Here is a 21,158-nt window from a genome sequence, read left to right as displayed (position 1 = left end):
TTACTTATAGCCTCTACATTTATTTTATAAACCAAAGTAAAAACACAGAATATATTCAACAAATAAATGTCATTTATTTTTGTATTAAAGGATATTTTAATGCTAATTCTTTGTAGAGGTACTTAATGTTGAATTTATTTATTTATTTGTATTAATCAATAAGGATCTATATATCAATCCAATAACTGATTCAATATCATTGATACAACATTAAATCACTAGTCTTATCAGCAGTTTCTACGAAAGGCTTGTAAACAGACTTTAATATGAAGATTAGACAGGTTTTTTATTTTCATTTTACATTTTTGGAGAAGTAAAAAAGTAAAATCACAGTTTGGGTGTCTTCTCTGAGTTTGCATAAAAAAAAACTCCCTTATTGTATTAAATGTCTTTTGTAATATAGTTTATAATCTAACACAAGCCTATGAATTAAACTGATTTAAAGAAGTATTTTGGAATTGGTAACAGATCATTTCTTATCATTGTCTAAAGAATCATTGTCTATGGTTTCATGATGACACTTGTGACCCTTATTATCACACTCTGATAGTGCTTGTATTACTTCAGTCAAAATACTAAATCATTGTTCCACAACTTTAGTTAGCCTTATCTTTTATAGTATTCAAACAGTTTGAAGCCTTTTTCATATTTCAAGAATGTGAAACTGAAATGAATATTTTTTCTTCATCCTCAGGTACAAGGAGAGGCTGCAGACTAAGTTTCTTAAACCGCCAGCGAACAAGGTTTCTTCGGTCATCAGTTTTGTAAACATGAACCTTGATGACTTCAGTGAAGGCTCAGCAGTTTTGTCAGGGGCCCAGAGAGGTTTCTCGCCTGTTATTTTTCATGGCACCCAAAACCAAAAATCCAATCAGAAGCCTAGAAAGAGCCCATCTAAAGAGCATGCCTGCTTCTCAAAGCAGACAATCCAAAAGCAGATCCGCAGAGAATATGTCGCTGCTTTGGAGGAAAAGCTAACACGGCATCCTCTAACAACGTTCCCACACTACAAGGATCACATGACCCCAGAGGTAAGAGTAGACAACAGCAGTCTGCATTACAAAGCTGAAATGTGGCAGAGGAATGAGGCTTTATCTAAAACTAGGTAGGGGTAGGCTGATGATTTAACAAGGCCTGAATGAAGCAGAACTAAGTTTGATACTAACATATTTATGTCATTCTTTGTGTTTCTCTCCAGTTATTTTATAAGGTGGCATCAATTTTGGACCCAGACATGTGCGTAAATGACGCCTCTGGACTTCCTACGCCCACAGGACACCATACGACAGAGGAAAATGGAGAAAACTGTCGAGAGCCAAGTAAGAAAGAACAATGAGGAGCATCCTCAAATAGAAAACAATTATGCTGGATTTTTAGTATTATATAATCTAAGTTACTTTAAATCTTAATTACCTGACTTATGAAAACAGCCAAATGAATAATGACTTCATCTACAATCCCGATAATTTCAAAGCAGCCAAGATGAATATGAACCAAGACCCAGAAAATCAAACACAAAAAAGAAAGGGAATGGTATCAACAAAGGATAAGAATTATCTTAAATGCATCCACAAGGACATGAAACTAGAAAGTAATGTAATAAATAAAGAATAGATAATGAAGTTTAAGCTCAAAGGTATCTTTATTGTCCCCACAGGGAAATTTGTTTGCTGCTAATTGAAAAGTTTTTTTTTTTTTACCTAAAGATAAAAAGTTGAAATCAAAATGATAATACAAGAGCATTGACTGGAAGATGAGATCAATGTTACTGAATCTGCAAGAGTGAGCAACAGTGGTCTTCAAGGCTCATTACTAAATTTCCCAAGAGATTGCTAACAGTCCTGTCATATCCATTAACAGGTCAGACAGTTCAAAAGAGTAAAGTTCACAGAGGCCTAAGTCCTCAAAGATAAGGAAAATATCCATTAATGGGCTGCTGGAAACTGAATCCCACAGCTTGGAGGAAAAGCGACACATAAGAACCGCTGCAACAGGGAAACCTTATTTAGTGAGTAGAAAGCGAATAATTGAAGCCATCTTCCTATCTGTTCTGGACTACGGGGATGTCATTTATAGACATGCTTCTGCCTCCACCCTAAAATCATTAGACATAGTTTATCACTCCGCCCTCAGATTTATCACTGGTGATAAATATTCCACTCATCATTCCTGTACGATAAAGTTTATTGGCCTTCATTAACAGTTAGACGTGAACGGCATTGGCTGCTATTTATTTATAAATCACTTGTGGGTAATCTACCAGCATACATCACTTCTTTATTAATCTGGGCTGATAATCAGTATCAGACTCGATCAAGTGACTGGCTGATGTTAACGGTTCCACATGTAAAAACGAACTTTGGGAAAACATCCTTCACCTATTGTGCTGCACACACCTGGAACACAATACAAAACACATTCAAACTCAATACAATGGTTACTATGGGTCAATTTAAAAACTTGATCACAGCTCACTGTACTCATGAGTGTAAATGTTATTAACTGTAGTTACCTGCTTACTGCTTATTCTTCTGGTCTTATAATCTATGTATTTTGTCTTCGTTGTTTTTCGTCTTTTTTGTCTCTTATTCGTTTTAATTGTACTCTCAACATCATTGTAAATGAGGGCTTACCCTCAATGATTTCTTGAGAATAAATAAAGGTAAAATGAAAATTTAAGGGGCTGGGCTTTGATAACCAACCAAGTGATACGATCATGACTACCATCTCTTATAAAACCTCATGACAATCCATGTCCCGTTTCCTTAAATAAACACGTGGAACTTGCTGACAGAATGAGGATAAGTAGATGTATGTAATTGCAGTGGTCAAGAGTTATGTAATCCAATGTGGACTAAAGGCTTAAAGAGAGTACATCAAGAGGAGGAGGAATTTCAATAGACCTGAGTATGTGCTTTTTTTTAGTCAAATAAAGGAACAATGGATGATTCAGCACTGAGTGTAAGCGTGAGGCACAAGTTGTACTTGTTGTTTAACTAACGCCCAAAATAAGCTTGAACAGCTGATACAGATATAAAATGATTACAAACTGTTTCTCCTTATTTGCGTTCTGAATGGAATACTTACCAGTAATGGATTCTTTTTTAATAAAAGACAACTCAAACACTCTCGTGAAAAAAAAACAACTTTATTCTAGATAAATAAGACCTGAAACACCTAGTAGACCTGATTGTTGATGTATAATGAACCTTTCTTTGACAACCTGATCTGGGGAGCATTTGGGGGGAAAATCTTGCCTGGAGCTTTCTGAAAGACAAAAAAAAAAAAGAGGAAACGGTCAGTCGATACAATTTACACAATATTATAGAAATAAGTGAATTTGTAACAAATTTGTATGCAATTGCATTTCTTGCTGGCCACAGTTGATGAAATGATTAGTATCAATCCATACAAACTGGCCGTCTTTCTAATCTGTAAGTGTTTGACTGATAACTGAACATTACTCAGATTTTTCTCTCAGTTTATATCAAATATGAAGCAGTCATCCAGAGGCAATATTTAAAATAAAAAAGCCCACAAATGACTCAGCCTGTTTTAACATCTGTCTTTACTTAAGGTGACTGCTGATCACTGTGCATGGAATATGTTTTAGTCGTGTTATCCTAACACACTGTTAGACTCACAGTAACATCAGAGGCTGTGTATACATGTTGTATGTATACATGCAATGTTAAAAATGTTAAAAACGTACCGACAAGAAGAGCCAGTCTATGGTCTGTTGTTCCGTGTCGTGTCGTGTTAGTCACTGTTGGCTGTTTGGATCAGAGGTCAGGAGAGAGTGGACTGGTGACCTGCGGCCCTGTTGGGGGCAAATGCACCCCCCTGCAGTCGCTGGACTCATAACAGCACAGCCTAGTCAAAATGTTAATGTTAAGCAAATAAATATAGACATTTGCAAAGATTCACCATTTGCTGTTACAAGTTTTCTGGTTTTATTTAATGCTGCAGCAGAGATATTTAAGGTAGTGTTTTCAGCACCTCAGCCTGATGAAAAAAACAGTTTGGGTAATTCTGGTATTTTTACTTTGTGTATTTTGTAATTTGTAATGTCAAGTCTAAAATAAAACAGACTTTTAAAAAGGTAATTTTTCTTTTGTTTGACGTATCCCTTTATCAAAGAGTTGTTTCAGCTGTGATGATGTCTGGCAGGTGAACCCTTCCTTTAGAAAATGAGTAACAGGAAACTATCATTCTGTCTTTAGCTGTGAAAACTCACTCTCAATGAAGGGTTTGCTGTTGATCTTATTCTCATTCAGTTCAGCCGTCTTCAGGACATGTGCCTCGCTGTGTACAGAGAGTGTTTGCAAAGACATGCATTACATGACATCACAAAACAGTTAATCAGCAGAGCCTTGCATGTTGCATGAGGGGTAAAAGGCTCACGTGGGACAATGATGTGATCAACTCACCGGCTTTAAGAAGGAAAGTCATGTTCAAGGCTTCAAACAAAAACATTAGCTGGGTTAGGTTTGGGTTCACTTCCTACCTGCCACAGGTTTTTCTTCTCCATCTCGAAGCAGCTTTTATTTCTTCGTTCTTGTCGGTACTGCTGTAAGTGGCAGGGGAATATTAAAACATACAGTTAAGAAGTTACACGGTTTTCTATCTCTTAATAGAATTTCATAGAGAAAGCAGTTAGAAACATTGTAGTGAATGAAACCAGTCATGGATAGACCCTCCACCACCACTCTCCTCGGGGACTTCCTGCTCACTCTGTAACATCACATGATTTTCAGATGTGACCTGAGCTAGCCTAAGAACCTAGCTAATCCCTGCAGTGTGTGGGAACGTACGATGTGGCTCGGTGCTCTCTCTCTGGTGCAGACCTCCTCCTGAAGAAGCTGCTGCGGGCCACAGTGTTTTCTGTGTGTGGTCTGTGGTTTCCCGAAATCACACCTCGGACCTCTTTGACGAGAGACCTCGACTCCTTGACAGAGCTCTCCTTCTGCTGTTTTGAGCAGGAGAAACATAGGAAGTCTCAATGCTTGCTGGGGTATGTCCTGTTCTGATTGGCTGGCATTGCAACAAAGACACCAGGAAATAATGAACTATAATTGACTTGTGACAGTAAACAGTCAGTAATCTTTTTTATGTTAAAGCATTAACCATATAAGACAACCTAACAGTGTGTTTCTGCTGTGGTGAAATGATTAACAGTCAGGTTTCTCTTCTTGCCACAGGAATGTAATGATGAATATGTTTTTGATTTAAAGGCCGAGCAGATGTGCTGAGCTCGGGCCTGTGCAGCCAAATAAACAATGATACACACATGTGGTTCATTGGCTCAGTGTGTAGGAGATAGACAAGAGAGACACAGAGAAATGCTGACTTTACCGTTATGTGAGTGTTTGAGGCGTGCTGGGAGGAAGGTGGGGCGGGGAGTGCAGATGGGGACGGGGAGTTCAGGTCGGATGGAGCTGTTAAATTTTGACCTTGTAGCTCCTGCAGAAGAGTTCAAATTAATTTTAGCTCAACGTTTGTGCTTAATTCTTTTTAAAATTTAAGTCACTTAATTGGTTTGATGAGATTACGCCAGTTACATTACTATCAGGCATTCAAGATGAAGACAAAACAACCTGACTGCACTGCATGTATATGAAATAGGGGAATCAACACGCATTGTATATTTGGTGAATAAGCTTTTTTTCCCTAAACTTGTATGAAATCAGTTCTACCTTCAGGTCCAGAGCATGTTGGAGTTTTAGGCGGAAAAACTCCTGCTCCTGCAGCTGGATGAAGTCTTGACAATCTGCAAAGCTCTCTGACATCTTCCAGAGAGGAGATACAGAACACATCAAACAAAAACAGAAAAGGACTGATAAGGCTCTTATTTAGAAAAAGTATATCAACTTGAATTTTTGATTCGTTCCAGAGGGAGAAGGGTAGGAGTAATTCTCAGTATTAAACAAGTTATTCCATTATATATCAAGTTCTTTTTATAGGTCGTTTTTAAATACAGAATTTATTTTGGTACACATTTTTACTCCCTATGAGAGTTGAAAAATGCCATGGGTTTCCTTGCTGTCAACTGTTTTGGCTCTAAACTCTCTAAAAAATGACAGTCCTTCACCATCTTATTCAGGCCGTTCTGAACTGTAGGCATCATTTGGTGATAATATAATTAATAGTTTAAGGTGTAAATGAGCCCTACCTTGTGGAGGATTGCCTCCAGCTGGCTGATCCGTTCCTTCAACTGCTTGTCTTTAGAGCAAAGAGCCTCCATCTCACTGCGGAGTTGTCTCTTCTCCTCCCTGATGAAGGTTAGCTCCTGGAGCTGATGCTGGTGCTGCAGGCCCTGTTGGCGCTTCTCCTGGATAGGACATGGACAGGATGGTGTTGATAAGTGAAAATGTATGAGTCTATATATTTTTAAACTGGCCAGGTTAGAAAGTATATCCATTTTACATAATGTGGGAAATAGCTTTGGCTTCATCACATCCTGGGTTACAAATAAGGCAGTAGTAAAAAGTACAACAAAACCGTTCAAATACTATTCAAAGTGGCTACTACAACTTGCTTACACTATGTTGCTTTTAAAACTATTAAAATATTGGGTGAAGTTGCCAGAGTAGAAAAACTCAGCAAGGGGAAAAAAAGGTGACTAAAGAAGGAGACAAGATTAATTACAGCGACTCTGTTTCCAAATCACCTGTTAACTGCTGATTCATTTTTACAAGTGGGGGAAGTGTACAAGGACAAAATAATCTTCTTTTAATTTAATTGAACAATGGAATTGAGGATCAACATGGCTGACTAATCAACAGTGGAGATACCTTGTCTACCGTTGTGGAATGTCTGGTGCAAAATTATAATTTACAAGTTGTAGAAGAACAGAAATACAAAAGATAAAGTTAAACTTCAAGTTAGTATGAAAAGTAATCAGAACATAAACTATTCCTGTCAAAAGTTTTAAATGTTCCTTGATTAATGCACACAAACAAAGTTTTCACCTGGTGCAGCTTCTCCATGGCCTCCTCTAGGTGTTGGATTTTGCCCTGCAGAGAGTCGATCTGCTCTCTCCTGTCTGTGATCTTCTTCTGCATCTCCATGGCTACTTGGAGGCCTGCGGCGGAGGCAAACCCAAGAGCCAAAGAGAAGACAGGCAGAAACAGGGCAGGAAGGGGATCAGACATGCGAGAACATCACACACATCATATATCAAGAGGATCAATCTCAGAGCTTTAATCTAGGAAAGGCTTCTCACATCAGTAACAAATGGCTACATAGATTATATCTCTCAGACTGGAATGCAGCAGATGAGGATAATTTTGTATGCAGGAGGTGTCAGGTTTCATAGCTTTTCAAAGTAAACCACTGTTAAACTGTTCCCTTTATCACAGAATATTTCTTTTAATTAAATCCTGCAGTGGATCTAACCGTGTCCGTCAGCTCCTTCCAGGGTCCTCAGGGTGCTCTTGACCTGGTCTAGCTCGTTATGGGTGTTCCTCAGCTGACTCTGAAGCTTCAGCACCGCACCCTTGTGCTCCTCACTCTTAGAGCTGAAGAGCTGTTGCAGCTGCTGATGCTCCTCTGAAATCATGCCCAAACAAACACATACATTACAACCTGCCCCAAGAAACACACACTTGTTCACACACGTACACACGCATGCACTAGAACTGAAGGGCTTGGTTGATTGTGAAAACATACCGAACATGGCTTTGTGTTTGTTTAACTCAGCAGGACAAGGAGATCATTAGATTTGGCCGAAAACCGTGAGAGCAGATCTCTTTCTAGAAACAGCCTTGTGTCACTGCTGGTGCAGGAAAATGGCCTGATTGCACTACTTTGATCAAAGTTTGCATATTTATACAGTTGGATGTAACACATAGTTGCTTCTTTTTGGAGGTCATGTAAAAGATGAAATGTGAAAATGAATTAACTGAATGAATTTGTGTATTTTAGAGAAACGGTGCATGACCCTGATTTTAGCCCAAACAGAACTGATACTATACTAGACCGCTGGGCAATTAAGGGACTAACAACTTACTCACAAAATTTGAAATATGAGTTGGATCAGAAATATTTGTACGTATTTACAGGTGAGAAGTTATCTTTTAAAGCATATACAGGAGGATGAACCAACAAATGTGTTTTTTATACAGCACATGTTTCAAAACAAAAATAAAGCTAAAGGAAATCTTCAAAATATATACCAAATACCAATAATCTCTTTGTGTGTTTAGTTGAATTTATGTGCCTTTTTTGGCTGTGTTCCTTATTTACAGAATAAGATGAGCTATATACACACAAAAAATGCAACGCATTCTATAGAAACATCTTTCTGGAGGAAGATTGTGTATGATCATTGCAATAAAGACATAAAAAACTAGAATTTATCATTCAAATAGACGGAAATGCTCCGGTTAGGAAAGTTCAGCTCACCTTTAAGAGTGAGAAACTGCATGTGCTGGACCTCCAGCTGGGAGGTGAGCTCTTGTTTCGTCAGAGTTTCCTCCTGAACTCGCTGAGTTTGATCAGCCACAGAGGCCTGTAGCCGCTGTCTCTCCTGCTCTGCAGCAGCCAGGTCTGACTTGCTCTGCTCCAGCTCAGCCTGAACAGTGTATGTAAAAAAAAAGGGGAAGAAAACAAGAGACAAAAAATGGGAGGTCTTTGATTTAGGTGAGTTAGAGGTATGAAAGGTTACTTCAGTGATTAAAACATGCTTCAGTACAGTATGCCTGGTTTCTGACCCTGATCTGCTGAATATCGGCCTTGTGCTGATTGAGCTGGTTGCTGAGGAGACTGTTCTCCTGATAAAGATTGTCAATGGTGCGGCTGTTCTGCACTGTCATCTGGACACCGCTCTCCATCTGCAACCTCAGAACGTCTATCTTCCTCTCTTGGTTGTCAAGCTGCAGCCTCAGGGTCTCTCTCTCTGAACGCAAGACTTGGCACTGTCGCTGAGCCTCCTCCAACCTAGCAAGGTGCTGGAAAAATCTCTTAGATTTAATGAACAATTAAAGATTGTCAGGAATACTGTGATCAATCGAAATCTCTTTTGTGGTTTATTACCTGCTGGGATTCTTGCTGCCTGAAATGGAGTTCTTGGGTTTTCTTCTCCAGGAGTTCCTGGTATAACCTCCCCTCCTGGGCCCTCTGCTCCAGCAGGGCCTCTATGCAGGTTTTCTCCTCCCCACCTCTGATAAGCTGCTCCATGGCCGCCTCTAGCCGTCCTCTCAGGACCTTTACCTCCTCCTGGAGTTCATACTGGTGCTTCTCACTGCACCCCTAGAGGATAAAGCAGGAGGCTCAGTGGGATGATTATACTTACATGGACCAATGAATAATAAACAATTAGCAGTGTGAAGACATATAATCTCCATCATGAAACTGGCTCTGTATTTCATCTTCTGTTATACTTGGATGTGTGGCATGCTCTGTGTAAAAGTGAATCCTTCTTAATAGTTACACTTGGGTCTCCACACTCACATAGAAAGAGTAAGGCTGCAACTAGACCATTTTGACTTGATTCAATACAATGACCTGCAGCTGATATAAAACGATATCAAGGCCAAACTTATTACAACTAGTTACAATTAAAGATTCTAAACTTACATGGATAGTTACACCACTAATAATTACAACGATAATCTCTCCATCTAACCACTGTGTGTTGAATTGATTTATTATACCTCTTACCTAAAGAGAGTTTTAGTAAGAATTTCTCTCTTCTTTTTCACCTAAACACGGCCATGTTTATGACCTATACTGACCTCATATTGGTGTGTTATAAAACACACAGTAGGACCTAGTGGACAAAATAAAAATGTGTTAAGAGACAGACTGCCTGCCATGCAATGGTTCTGCCCAATTTTTTTAAGCCAACATATTTCCCCCGTACAGATGGCCCTTCTGAGAATAGTAAACGAGTGATTCTAACCATCTGAGCCTGGAAATCCTCTTTCACTCCTCTCACCAGTGACTTAATCTGTTTTACCAGCAGATTACACGCCTCCAGTTCTTTACCTTTCTACGCCATAATTACGCCACAAAACCTAAAGCACCAATCGAATTAGAAATGTAAAGTTAAATTCCACTTCATACAGTGTTTTAAATGTTACCCAAAACGTGTAAGAGGGCCGTAGTAACAGTAGCAGGGTAGTCTAAAAGAAAAAGAAAACAACTACAACAGTTTCACATTCATGGGTTGCTGTAAGCACCTTAAGTTGGGAGAGCTGGGACTGAAACGTCTCTGTCTGTTGTAAAGATCGCGCTCTCTCTCTTTGGGAGTCCACCAGCTGGGACTGAGCCTGAAAGAGCTGCTGTTCCAGACAACACACCTATAGATGACAAAAATGACGTGCGAAAAGCAAATTAAAAGTAAATAATCAATGTTGATCTTGCATGGGAAGAAGCAAGAAAGCTATTTCCTCAGTGTTGCTTATACACATCCAAAATCATGTTTAGAATTGAAATATAGTACAATCCTGATAGTCTCACAAAGATGCTGATGTGTTAAATATTATTTTATATGCTTTGGTCTTGCAGATCTATACTTCGGGGGAAGTGAAAGAGCATGAACTTCTAACTGCCTGTATGCTCATATTGTTATTGTAAATCCTTCCTCACCTTATCTTTATGGCTGCAGAGGGTTGACTCAAGTTCACTGAGCTGACACCGATGCAGGGATGTCTGTCTCTCTGCAAGTTTCCTAAGCATAGAGGTTTAAAACAGATTGAACACAAATGCAATCATTCAGAAATTCAGTATTGCCTGATTGTTTTCACCCATGACAGAAAACACTGTCAGTTAAAACTGACATAGAATGATTCGAGAGAAAAACTTACTTTAGCAGCGCCAACTTGGCACTTAGGTTGATGCTGTTATTTTTTGATGAGCCTAGTTTGTCAGTCAACAGCCCCATCTCCTGGCCAAGAGATGCAATTACATCTTCAATTCTAAGGAAGAGCAAGGTCAAGAAGAGTGCTTACAACACTACCATGTGGACATATTATTATACTTTAGGATTTTTTTCTGTATTTCTCATAAAAATTGTAGTTTTGCTACTTAGCATATGGTAGTTATAATGGACAAAGTGTTAGAAATAAACCATATAACATTTGCTTTCCTCCTGTAATAGACATACTCCAGATTGCTGATAAACTGACTCACAAAAAGCCAATTTAAACCTTCCCTTCCTTTTTCAGCGATGAACTCAATCACTACTTAATCCAATTGGGACATAAAATGTGTTTTTAAAAAAAACATGAAATAAATAGTATTTTAAGAATATAAACAATATTAAGCTGTTGTTAATAGAAACGCCTTTATGATTTTAACATGCTAACGTTCATGATATGATTTTCAATTTTGAATTATCTTTGAACAAAGCATAATGCTAAAATGTTCCTGTTTTATCAGACATTTAGTTCACAACCTTAGTATTGCACAAAAAAGCAGCAAATTCTGAGATTTTGTGCTGGAAAAGTGACTGAAGTGATAATCGGTTATCAGAATTTCTCCTGACCAAAATTCCCCCTGGGATTAGTAAAGTATTTCTGATCCTGATCAGTTTAGTTTCTGATTACCTTTCTTTTTGGTTATTCGCTCCACTGTTTTCTTCACTCCCCAGATATCTGTGTGACTGTCATAAAACAGAAAAAAAAGTGTTAGACTTATGCACTAAAGATATACTGCAACTGACTTCTCTTGTACTTACTAAAAAAGGTCCTTCATGTAGCTTGTCTCTCTCATCATTTAAAGTCTCTGTCCCCTTAGTAACAGGTGTTAGGTGTGTTGAACCAGGCGTGGAAATGTTAGGACTGGTGACAACATGATGTCCATTTTGTTTCTGGCGAGATAGCAGTGTGTTGTACATCTCCCTTACATTTATTTCTAACGTTTCTACTTTTGTGTTAAGCACCAATGTTTCTTCCTCTGTCTCCTGCAGCTTCTGGTCCCCGGCCTTTTTGATGTTTTGGAGCTCCTCCAACATTTGCAGCATCTTTTCCATCTGAACAACGTGTGTCCTCGAATCCTTCAATCTACAAATAAAAGATCTGTGGGTCAAAGTTATTTAAAACTCTTGTTTGACAGAAGTTTTATCAGTAGATTCACCTGAGGTCAGACAGGCCGTCCTTCTCCATCTGGACTTTATACAACTCAGACTGCAGGTTCACAATAGATTCGTCCACACTGAAGGTCTCTTCTTCAGGTTGAGCAGGAGTCTGTGTCTGGTTAAATAAAACATTGAAAAATAAGAATTAGTAATACAGCCATTCAAACAACATAACACCAGTGACATTTATCCCTGAAACAAAAGTAAGAACCTTGCTGAGCTGTAAGTCAGACAGCTGTTGAAGACAGTCATCTATTACATTTTCAAACACCTCTTCTCTGGGAGAACAGATATCTCTTTGGGCCCCTGTTTGGTTTAAGCCATCCAGGCCACAGACCGTGGCATTCTGGTTGGTGGAAAGAATGGAGGAATCCCTAGCCGAGTCATCTGTCAAAAGAGGACATGAATACAAATGTGATTTTTTTCAGGGTAAATGATTATAGAAATATGCCCTTTTGCCTTTACATCTGTATATTTAGTTTCAATATCACCTAGATAAGTTAGGTGAATAAAAAGTGAATGATGATAAGCATTTAGTTGACAGATTATTTTTCCATCTTTCTTGCTACTATTACATAAACAGAATGTTGGTAGATGCTTGTTTTACTCACAGACATTAAAGCTGTGGTTATGGCAGCTTTGCCCAGGTGAGCTGTAGATGCAGCCAAACCTCTGCAAAGTAAGTTTGGTTGCATTTTCCACCTCTTCCTGAAGTCTCTGGGTTTCCTTGGTGCGCCTATCAAGCTCTGCACTGTAAAAAAAAAGTTGGGGGAATAGAGCAGTATTCATAGTGATGCCACAACACTGTGTGACAGACTTCCTTTAAATATCAAGGACACAAAAACCCCAGAGGAGCCTCAGTGGTCAGGTCAGGGCTTGAAGTGTTGATAGGGCAAGGTGACAGGGTATTTATGAAACTTATTTTAGCAATTAGTTGTGTTTTTTTTTTTACAACAATTGTTATTTTTTGAAAATGTTTAGTCAGTTTGGAATGATGTTATTTTAAGATAAAGATAAGATAAGATATACTTTATTCATCCCAGCAGGGAAATGTAGGTGTTCCAGCAGCCAGCATACATACAAACACACAACACAACACATATATACATACATATCCCACCCATACAAAAAACATGAGCCCACAATACATAGCCAGGATAAAAAACACACTGACATGAATTGTAATGTAGTGTTGTCATTAGTTTGGGCTCCGTGTCTACTTTGCAACAGAAACTAGGTCAAATAAAGAGGGACACTATTACACAATACTGTAGAAGATACATTAATAGACTTTTTCTATCTATTTTTCTACCTTTGGTTTAACATAATTTGATTCAAGGGTGCCACAACATCACAACTCTGCTTGTAATTTGTATGTTGTTTACAACTTTAGTTTAACTTTTATTTGAGCCAACAGACAAAGCAATATATCATCTGAACTATGGCACAGAAATATGCAGAAGCATCAAATGCATTGTGTTTAGTGTTTGGGGAGTAACACTACTGTACAGCATGTGCAAGTAAAAAAAATAAAAAAATAAAATAGGTGGAAAATACAATAACTGTACAAGTATAATTTAAGTTAAAAGAAATACATTGCAGGTTAGTCTACAAAGAGGTTTGTGAGTGAGAGAGCATAAATTCCTTTTCAGCCATGATTTAATATTATTAAATTCGTTTTTACATGTAGAATTTAAACACTTATTTTGTTTATTTTGTAGATTGTATTGAGCTAAAGAATCTTCAATGTAAAATATCAAATAAACAAACGAGGTATCACTTGAGCAAAGCATAAAATAAGAAGGTCTAGTGTTGTGACTACCTCAGTTCATCCAGTGACAGGTTGTGAAATCTGAGTTCCGGATAGGCGTCACCTGTTCCCGAGGAAAAAAATGTAAACAAATTATTTGGAAGACGGAATAATAGAAACAAAAACTAAAATATATCCGCCTCAAATGTTGGGCCTGACAGTAACCTACCTGCTGCTGCCTGAGTTGATTTTGTATGACTCGACGGAGATCCAGCTAACAAAACGCGTTGGTCATTTGTGTTAAAAAGCCGACAACTCTGAGGGACAGAGGGCCTGAACTCCGAAGACATATCTGTTCACATTACTGACACAACAAGAAGCTAACATCAGCAGCTAGCTGGTGAATATCGTTTCATCACCATGGAAACAGCATCTGTTGCTAATTCCTAGCCTTACGTTTATGCTATCAAAAGGTTTTGTACACTGGCACCTAAAGTTAAGTTTACCATTGCCTAAATGTACACTTTAATATAGATATTGGGTTAAGTACATCTTACAAATTTAAGATAATAAAAGTAACGTTAGCGCCGACACTTTGAAATCATTCGTCAACATCCGCTTCTTTCCCCCTCACAGTCGATGATGACGTAAATCCTACTGCAGTGTTGCATGCTGGTCTTTGTGGTTTACAAGCAGATCACTGGTTGTTTGTGTTTATTCAGGGCGGACCCTCTGTTTAGCAGGGACTACGGATCTTGTTTTTAACAATTTCCGCCCGTCTAAAATAAAAAATGGAAACATGAAGAACTGAGCAGTACGACCGAATTGCAGCTAATATTGTCCAGTGGGTCCACAGCTTTAGGACAAAGGTGAGACTACGTTTTGTTTATATACGCTAGCAAGACCGTTAGCTAAACTGGCTTACATTAACGCAATAATTTCTTTAATGCAGCTTTATGACTTATGTTAGTATTTTCGTTCAATCGAGTCTGATGTTTGAAGAGCCGAATGAAGTAAACAGAAAAAGTCTATTAATGTATCTTCTACAGTGTTGTGTAACAGTGTCCCTCTTTATTTGACCTAGTTTCTGTTGCAAAGTAGACACAGAGCCCAAACTAATGACAACACTACATTACAATTCATGTCAGTGTGTTATTATATTGCATTGTTTTATGCATTAAAAACATTTTTAAAAATGCCAATATTGTAACGACAGTTCAATGCTCTGGATTTTGATCAGATTTTTATTTTTTGTATTTTGGGCGGTGACGCTATCTTTCAGTGAAAACTGACACCCAGTAGGTGGGGTTTAGTAGGAGAGAAAATCATGTCCCCATCCTTTCAGTCTTTGGACGCCTCTTCTGTTTTCTGTTTCTATACGTAGTTGTGCATTTTCTGTGGATTTAGAATAACCATAAAGTATTTTTTTTTAACAGGATGAGGGATCTTCATGCGATTGACAGCTTGCTCTTGAAAGAGTTGAAGTCATGTTGTGCCAAGGAACACACATTTCTTCCAAAGGAGACTGGCCTGAAGCTGATGGAGTCGACCTCCACCGAGGTAACCCACTGACCTACATTAACAATTTTGGCTGTCTGTGCAGATTTATGTAAGGGCTAACAATACATTCTATTTCCAGTGATGTCTATCTAATATAAACTTGTTTTATTTTGCAGAATCACGGTGGAGTCTCCGCGAAATGCAGAGACACCAGAGTGGAAGAACTGTGGGGTCTGACCAGTTTCTTTGCTTACAGCACCCAAACCTTTGTCCAAGCTGTCAATTTGCTTGACAGATTCCTCACCATCATGAAGGTAGGACTTTAACAAAAAAATGTAAAAAAAAATGTTGATTTCAGTTTATTTAGTTGTGTTCTAATTAAGCCATATTTCTAGATGCAGAGCCTGTAAAAACAGCTTGTAACAAGTTAAATCATGATCTCTTTTTCTTAACACCAGTCTACTTCTTTACATGTTTGATATCAAGGGTCAATCCTAAGACCTTGAATCATGGGATGTTGACTCACACTTATCACTTTCATGTTGTATTGTTAGGTGCAGCCGAAGCACTTGCCCTGCATTGGAGTCTGCTGCCTTCACATTGCAGCTAAAATGGTCGAGGAAGAGAGCAATGTCTCACCCACTCATGAACTCATTCGCATCAGCCAAAGCAAGTTCACTGTGTCAGACCTGTGTCGCATGGAGAAGATCATCTCAGAGAAGCTGAGTGTAAAGCCTGAACCAGTGACCGCCTTAACCTTCCTCCGCCTCTACTACTCAGCCTTCACATCCCTGTCTGCAGGAAGGTAAACACTTCACTTTCTTTTGCTTATATTTGTTGTTTAAGCAGATGCATTGCTCCAGTTTGCATAGAATTAGGTCAAATAAATTGTGAATTTTGAGGTTTGTACTGGCGGATCACTTTAGGATTCCCTCTATATTTTAAGGGAGGAGATCCCAAGCATTGGGAGACTGGAAGCCCAGCTTAAAGCCTGCTTATGTCGGCTTGTTTTCTCTAAAGCAAAAGTAAGGATTGTTCTCAGGAGACAATTTGACAGCATAGCAGCATTCACTTCGAGCCATGCAGCTAATAAGTCTTTCTTTTTTCTGATCTACAGCCATCAGTGCTGGCGCTGTCCCTCATTGCTCAGGAGTTTGAAGCCCTCCAGTCCACTGCCTTGTTAAAGATTGTCCAGCAATTCCAAAGACACCTAAAGGTAAATATGTCTCATTTTTTTTATAGCTAATCATTTTGTTATATTTCCAATATAATGCCCATCATTGGTTTACTATAGTGTAAGAGGTCCTATATACATTCCTAATTAATAACTGTTTCTGTTTTCTTCAAATTTGCTTTGATTTGTTTTTTTTTTCTTTGGAAATGTTTAATCATTGCTACCAGGCTTATAGCCAACACAGCTTTTGTGTCGCTGTTTTGATTATACACCAAATCCTCAGACGACAGTGTTATATTTAAAGGTATTTAAGTCTCCATTGTGACTAAAATGCTCAAGATTTGTTTTTTTAATTTCTCCCGGTCCTGCATGTCTTACATTTCTCTGCTTTGTGTCATAATGCTTGTGTTGTGTGACCACGAGCATTAGGGGGAAAAAAACAACTCCTGACATGTTGATGACAGCATATTGAAAGACTATTTCTGTCTGCAGCTTCTCATATATTTCCTGTTTCTCTTCTTCACAGATCAGTGAGAGCGAGCTGTTCCACTGGAAGGAACTTGTGGCTAAGTGCATGAGTAAATACTGCTCAACTGAATGTAACAAACCAGACAACAAAAAGCTTGTCTGGATCGTGTCCAGGAGAACCGCACAGAATCTTCAGGCCAATCACTTCAGTGTTCCCGGCCTGCCAACCATTCCTGAGGGGTGCTGGGACGAGAGTGAGAGGTTAATACCACAGTTTATCCATTTCTTTCATGCTGGAATGACCATTCCTGAACAACTTCTTCAAATTTAAGAGTCAAAAAAATCACTCAAGTACCAAAAATAAAAGCAAACTACAAACGTTTACGTCAACTGGTCTTGCACAAACAAAGTATGGTGCTAAATTTGATGGTTCAAATCTGTGAGTAAACAGAGGGAAATGAAGGACAATGTAATTGGAAACAATGTGTGGTCAATTATTTTCATATCCTATTCAGTGCATCAATTCTTTTAAACAAGTAAAACAAACAACTTTTGTTCTATGATGAAGGTTTTAACTTTTCCTATATTGATAATTTAAAATCCACATAAAATATGTTTATGGAAACATAACTAAAGATATTCAGTCTACAATATAACAAAAGAGCAGCTATTCTCTCATATGCAAAGCTTTGAGAGTTGGCCTGCAGGAAATGACAATGCGTGTTAACATTGTTCAATAATAGAAGTCAAATCAATAAACAAATATTACATTGACATATTGGCCAGAACTAAAAGTGTTTATGTCTGTCTGCTGTTCTTCATGTTTTACACAATCCCTGTGTTTCCAAATTTTTCTACTGAACCCAAAATGAACCCAAAAATCTTTTCTTTTTTTTTTATCACCTCCAAAATTTCACCAATTAATCTGAGGATAGCTGATTGCTATCTTGAGCTTCTTCTGATCAAGTTGTTAAAGCATGGCCAGTATACCCAGGCCTTCATACAATCATACAAAAGGAAGAGTGTAAGCATGCTGAGAGAAAATACATTTGTTGTTTATATGAAATCATTTTTGTTATTTATTGCTATAAATTTCGACCTTTGTGATGTATTGATTGTTATGTTATGTCATATTAATATAATGACACATTTGGATTCATTGTGTAGCTCTTCTTAAGAGCATGTAAAAGGTTGCCCTAATCCCTGGATATATTCATATACATGAACCGAAATTGATGTGAAAAAGCATTGTTGTGGCAGATATGTACAGGTCAAGTGAAAGATTTGAAAAACATGTTCAAACCAAAGCAGCCATGCAGATAGTGTACGGTCCATGTATGAGCTACAGATCCAAATACTCTACAGCCTTCACTTTTTACAATACTTCTCAACAAAGGATTTCAGGGGATTCAGATTCTATTAATAGAATTTAAATGTGATGAATACAATTGAACCACATCCAACAAGCAATGCAGACTAATCCTCTAACATTAGTAGATAAATGTATTCATTTCCTTTTCCTCTCTGCTAGTGAGGACTCCTGTGAGGACATGAGCTGTGGAGAGGACAGTCCATGGGGCTCACCAGGAAGTGACGGTGAAGGATCCTTCTTCCCCTCTGCTTTTGTAAACAGCAGAAAGTGATGAGTCATTGTTGTTTAAAACCCTTTTGAATGTGTGTTTTATCCCCTGAACTGTTACAGATTTAAGATTGTTTCATTGTTACAGTGCAAACATTTGTGTTTCACTTTTTGTACTCTGTGCCAAGTGAACGTTTTAGAAGTGCCTGCGTTGATTCCGTTTATTATTTCCTTCTTTAAAGAAAACATATCCTAGTGCAAAATAGATAATTGCAATATCTTGGCAGCTTGATGGCAATGCATCTGAATGTCTCTTTCCCCAAATGTTCTCTTTTTGTTAGTTTGTGTCTGAGCTTGGCACATTCCAGGAAAAACAGCGAAGCACAAGCGAGAGATAATGGATGTCAGTCATGAGGTACTCTCATTGATGAATACAGCTAACACACTAGCATATCCTCCATCTTTTTTTAATAGCAGATTTTATACTCAAAATCATTCATATTTACAGTGTTCTGCAAGTGTATGTTATGCACAATACTAATGTGACAAGGTAGTGAGAAAATACCCGACTGTATATGCATGGATACGTTAAAATATGTGATAATGAAGGAATGTTCATGTTTACCAAGATAAGCTTACTGTAAAAAAAAAAATGAAAAAAATGTACATAACCTGTAAAAAAAAGCTTTGCGAAAGCTACATTATATGTGTTGTATTTGGATATAACGTGAAATATGTTGGAAGGATCAGAAGAAGTCCTTTCAAATAAAGACAAGTACCTTTTATCTACATTTGTTTGTTTTAAATCCTTTGTTATTTCGAATTGTACGTCTGCGGGAACTTGTGGCATAGGCTCCCTGCTTAACTTTACAAATTAAAACTCACATCATCACCACAAAGTGTAAGTGAAGAGATGAACCTTGAGAGTACGGATATAAATGCATTCTCACACGATTAGACCAACAGGAAACTTAACTTTTCTGATTGATCTAGGTGTGTTTAGGAGTGTTTTTAAAAGTCATATATAAAGAACTCTTTCCATATTCTGCCTAGTTTATACACTTAGTTACAACATTTTAACCCTTGGTCAGGCAAATGGTTTGTGACAATGAGAGATGAGAAGCAATCTTAAATACTAAATGACGTACGCCTTCAACCAATCACAGTCCCACCTGCAATAAGAGGGCAAGAATACCGCATCAATTTAACTGTCCTTTATTTGTTTTCTCTATGATTTTCAGACAATGATTTCTCTTCAAGTTATGGCGATTTGACACATGGATTTTCTTGCAAAACAGAACTGCTGCTTTGTGAGTTGAAAAAAATCCATTTACTTATTGAGCTAAACAAACTAATCTGAAAGTTTATTCCACAAGACCTCTCTCTACAAACATATAATGACTTTTTTCATTAATAGCCATAGCTGTAGATGAACAATATATATTGCAACTGTTATCACAGCATTACATTATTGCAGCAGTAAAAAAAAAAAAAAAATTTAAACAAATTAATCCAGCAGCGATGATAATTCAATAACAAAATGAAAAACAATGAATTGGTGTTGACATATAGTGTGTGCTCTCGCAGTACAACAGGTTACTGTGGAAGTTTAAACGAAAGTGGTCCTATGATTTCATGGAAAACTAAAAAGCAAAAACCTACTGTTGCGTTATCCACTTGTGAGTCAGAGTGTATGGCGTTGGCTGCAACAACACAAGAATGTTTGTATCTTATACGACTATTAGAGGGACTTGATGGACATCAGTATGTACTTCCTTTGAGGTTTATGAGGATAACCAGGGTGGATAGCGTTGGCTAAGAACCCTGTAAACATACAGAGATGTAACCATGTTGACATCAAGTATCAATTTGTAAGTTCAAGTGTTAATGATGGAAAAATAAGTTTGGACTATTGTCCAACAGAACAGATGGTAGCAGACGTGATGACCAAACCAGCTACAAAGTTTAAGCTGAGAAAGTTTGATAAGATTTTGTTTGGAGATTGACCACGTGAAAACATACATACATGATGTAAGCTGGAAAACCCAATGTTTATTTTATTTTTTTTATTATAATGTGAGATCAAGTGGGGGTGTTGACATAAAGGGAAATATTTGTGACCTCAATTGTAAAAAGGTTCTATGCTGTGTTAATGACAAGTGACAGCAGCCAATGATATGCGCTGATATTCATAGTTGAAGTGCGCATGTAGCCTATGTCAAGTGAAGTGTGTCAACAAAGTTTTTCCAGATCCAGTTCAGACAGAACCGATACCCGCCCACAGTGTCTTTATTCCTCCCTAAATATTTCGGTCTAGTTTTGGTATGCACGCCAGGATCGTTGTGCAAACTGACTCTGCTAACAATGGGAAATAATCTTACTGCAAAAGAGTACTTTGACATGTATTTGTTTTAATGAAGGGCTAAATTGAAAATGAGGTGTTTTACAGAGTAGTTTTACGACTTAAACAATATAAATACTTCTTCAATGACTTGCAAAATAAACACAGTGAAATTATAAAAAAAAAAAAGTATATTTCTTTCTGACACATAGTGGAGTGAGATGTAGCAAACACGAGTACACAAGTAGCCTACATTTCTTTGAA

At 37.9% G+C, this 21,158-nt stretch overlaps 3 protein-coding genes across 3 annotated transcripts; 2 read left to right on the top strand and 1 right to left on the bottom strand.

Annotated features, from left to right (window-relative positions):
- The first annotated feature begins 700 nt into the window (after positions 1-700).
- zgc:158260 (uncharacterized protein LOC571389 homolog) lies at positions 701-2,002 on the top strand. Its single transcript, XM_061039336.1, has 2 exons — positions 701-1,031; positions 1,199-2,002. The coding sequence occupies exons 1-2, from the start codon at positions 771-773 to the stop codon at positions 1,334-1,336; spliced, it is 399 nt and encodes a 132-aa protein (XP_060895319.1). The 5' UTR covers positions 701-770; the 3' UTR covers positions 1,337-2,002.
- Positions 2,003-3,132: 1,130 nt separating this feature from the next.
- On the bottom strand, positions 3,133-14,341 carry LOC132974787 (coiled-coil domain-containing protein 158-like). The gene is made up of 23 exons (XM_061039061.1): positions 14,315-14,341; positions 13,905-14,017; positions 12,694-12,833; positions 12,294-12,469; positions 12,082-12,197; positions 11,684-12,008; positions 11,553-11,608; positions 10,812-10,922; positions 10,594-10,675; positions 10,185-10,304; positions 9,037-9,252; positions 8,715-8,951; positions 8,407-8,575; positions 7,399-7,551; positions 6,972-7,084; positions 6,173-6,331; positions 5,697-5,789; positions 5,356-5,463; positions 4,815-4,969; positions 4,508-4,570; positions 4,238-4,305; positions 3,713-3,873; positions 3,133-3,267 (listed from the first exon to the last, which is right to left on the bottom strand). Exons 1-22 carry the CDS (start codon positions 14,339-14,341, stop codon positions 3,764-3,766), a joined length of 2,910 nt encoding a protein of 969 aa, XP_060895044.1. The 3' UTR covers positions 3,133-3,267; positions 3,713-3,763.
- Positions 14,342-14,514: 173 nt separating this feature from the next.
- On the top strand, positions 14,515-19,338 carry LOC132974403 (cyclin-G2-like). The gene is made up of 8 exons (XM_061038451.1): positions 14,515-14,699; positions 15,268-15,392; positions 15,509-15,646; positions 15,887-16,137; positions 16,279-16,357; positions 16,450-16,548; positions 17,033-17,235; positions 18,506-19,338. Exons 2-8 carry the CDS (start codon positions 15,270-15,272, stop codon positions 18,615-18,617), a joined length of 1,005 nt encoding a protein of 334 aa, XP_060894434.1. The 5' UTR covers positions 14,515-14,699; positions 15,268-15,269; the 3' UTR covers positions 18,618-19,338.
- The last annotated feature ends 1,820 nt before the right edge of the window (positions 19,339-21,158 follow it).

The sequence above is a fragment of the Labrus mixtus genome, chromosome 5 (assembly GCF_963584025.1).
Source record: "Labrus mixtus chromosome 5, fLabMix1.1, whole genome shotgun sequence".
Taxonomy (NCBI): Eukaryota; Metazoa; Chordata; class Actinopteri; order Labriformes; family Labridae; genus Labrus; species Labrus mixtus.
This window is presented reverse-complemented; position numbering and strand designations above follow the sequence as displayed.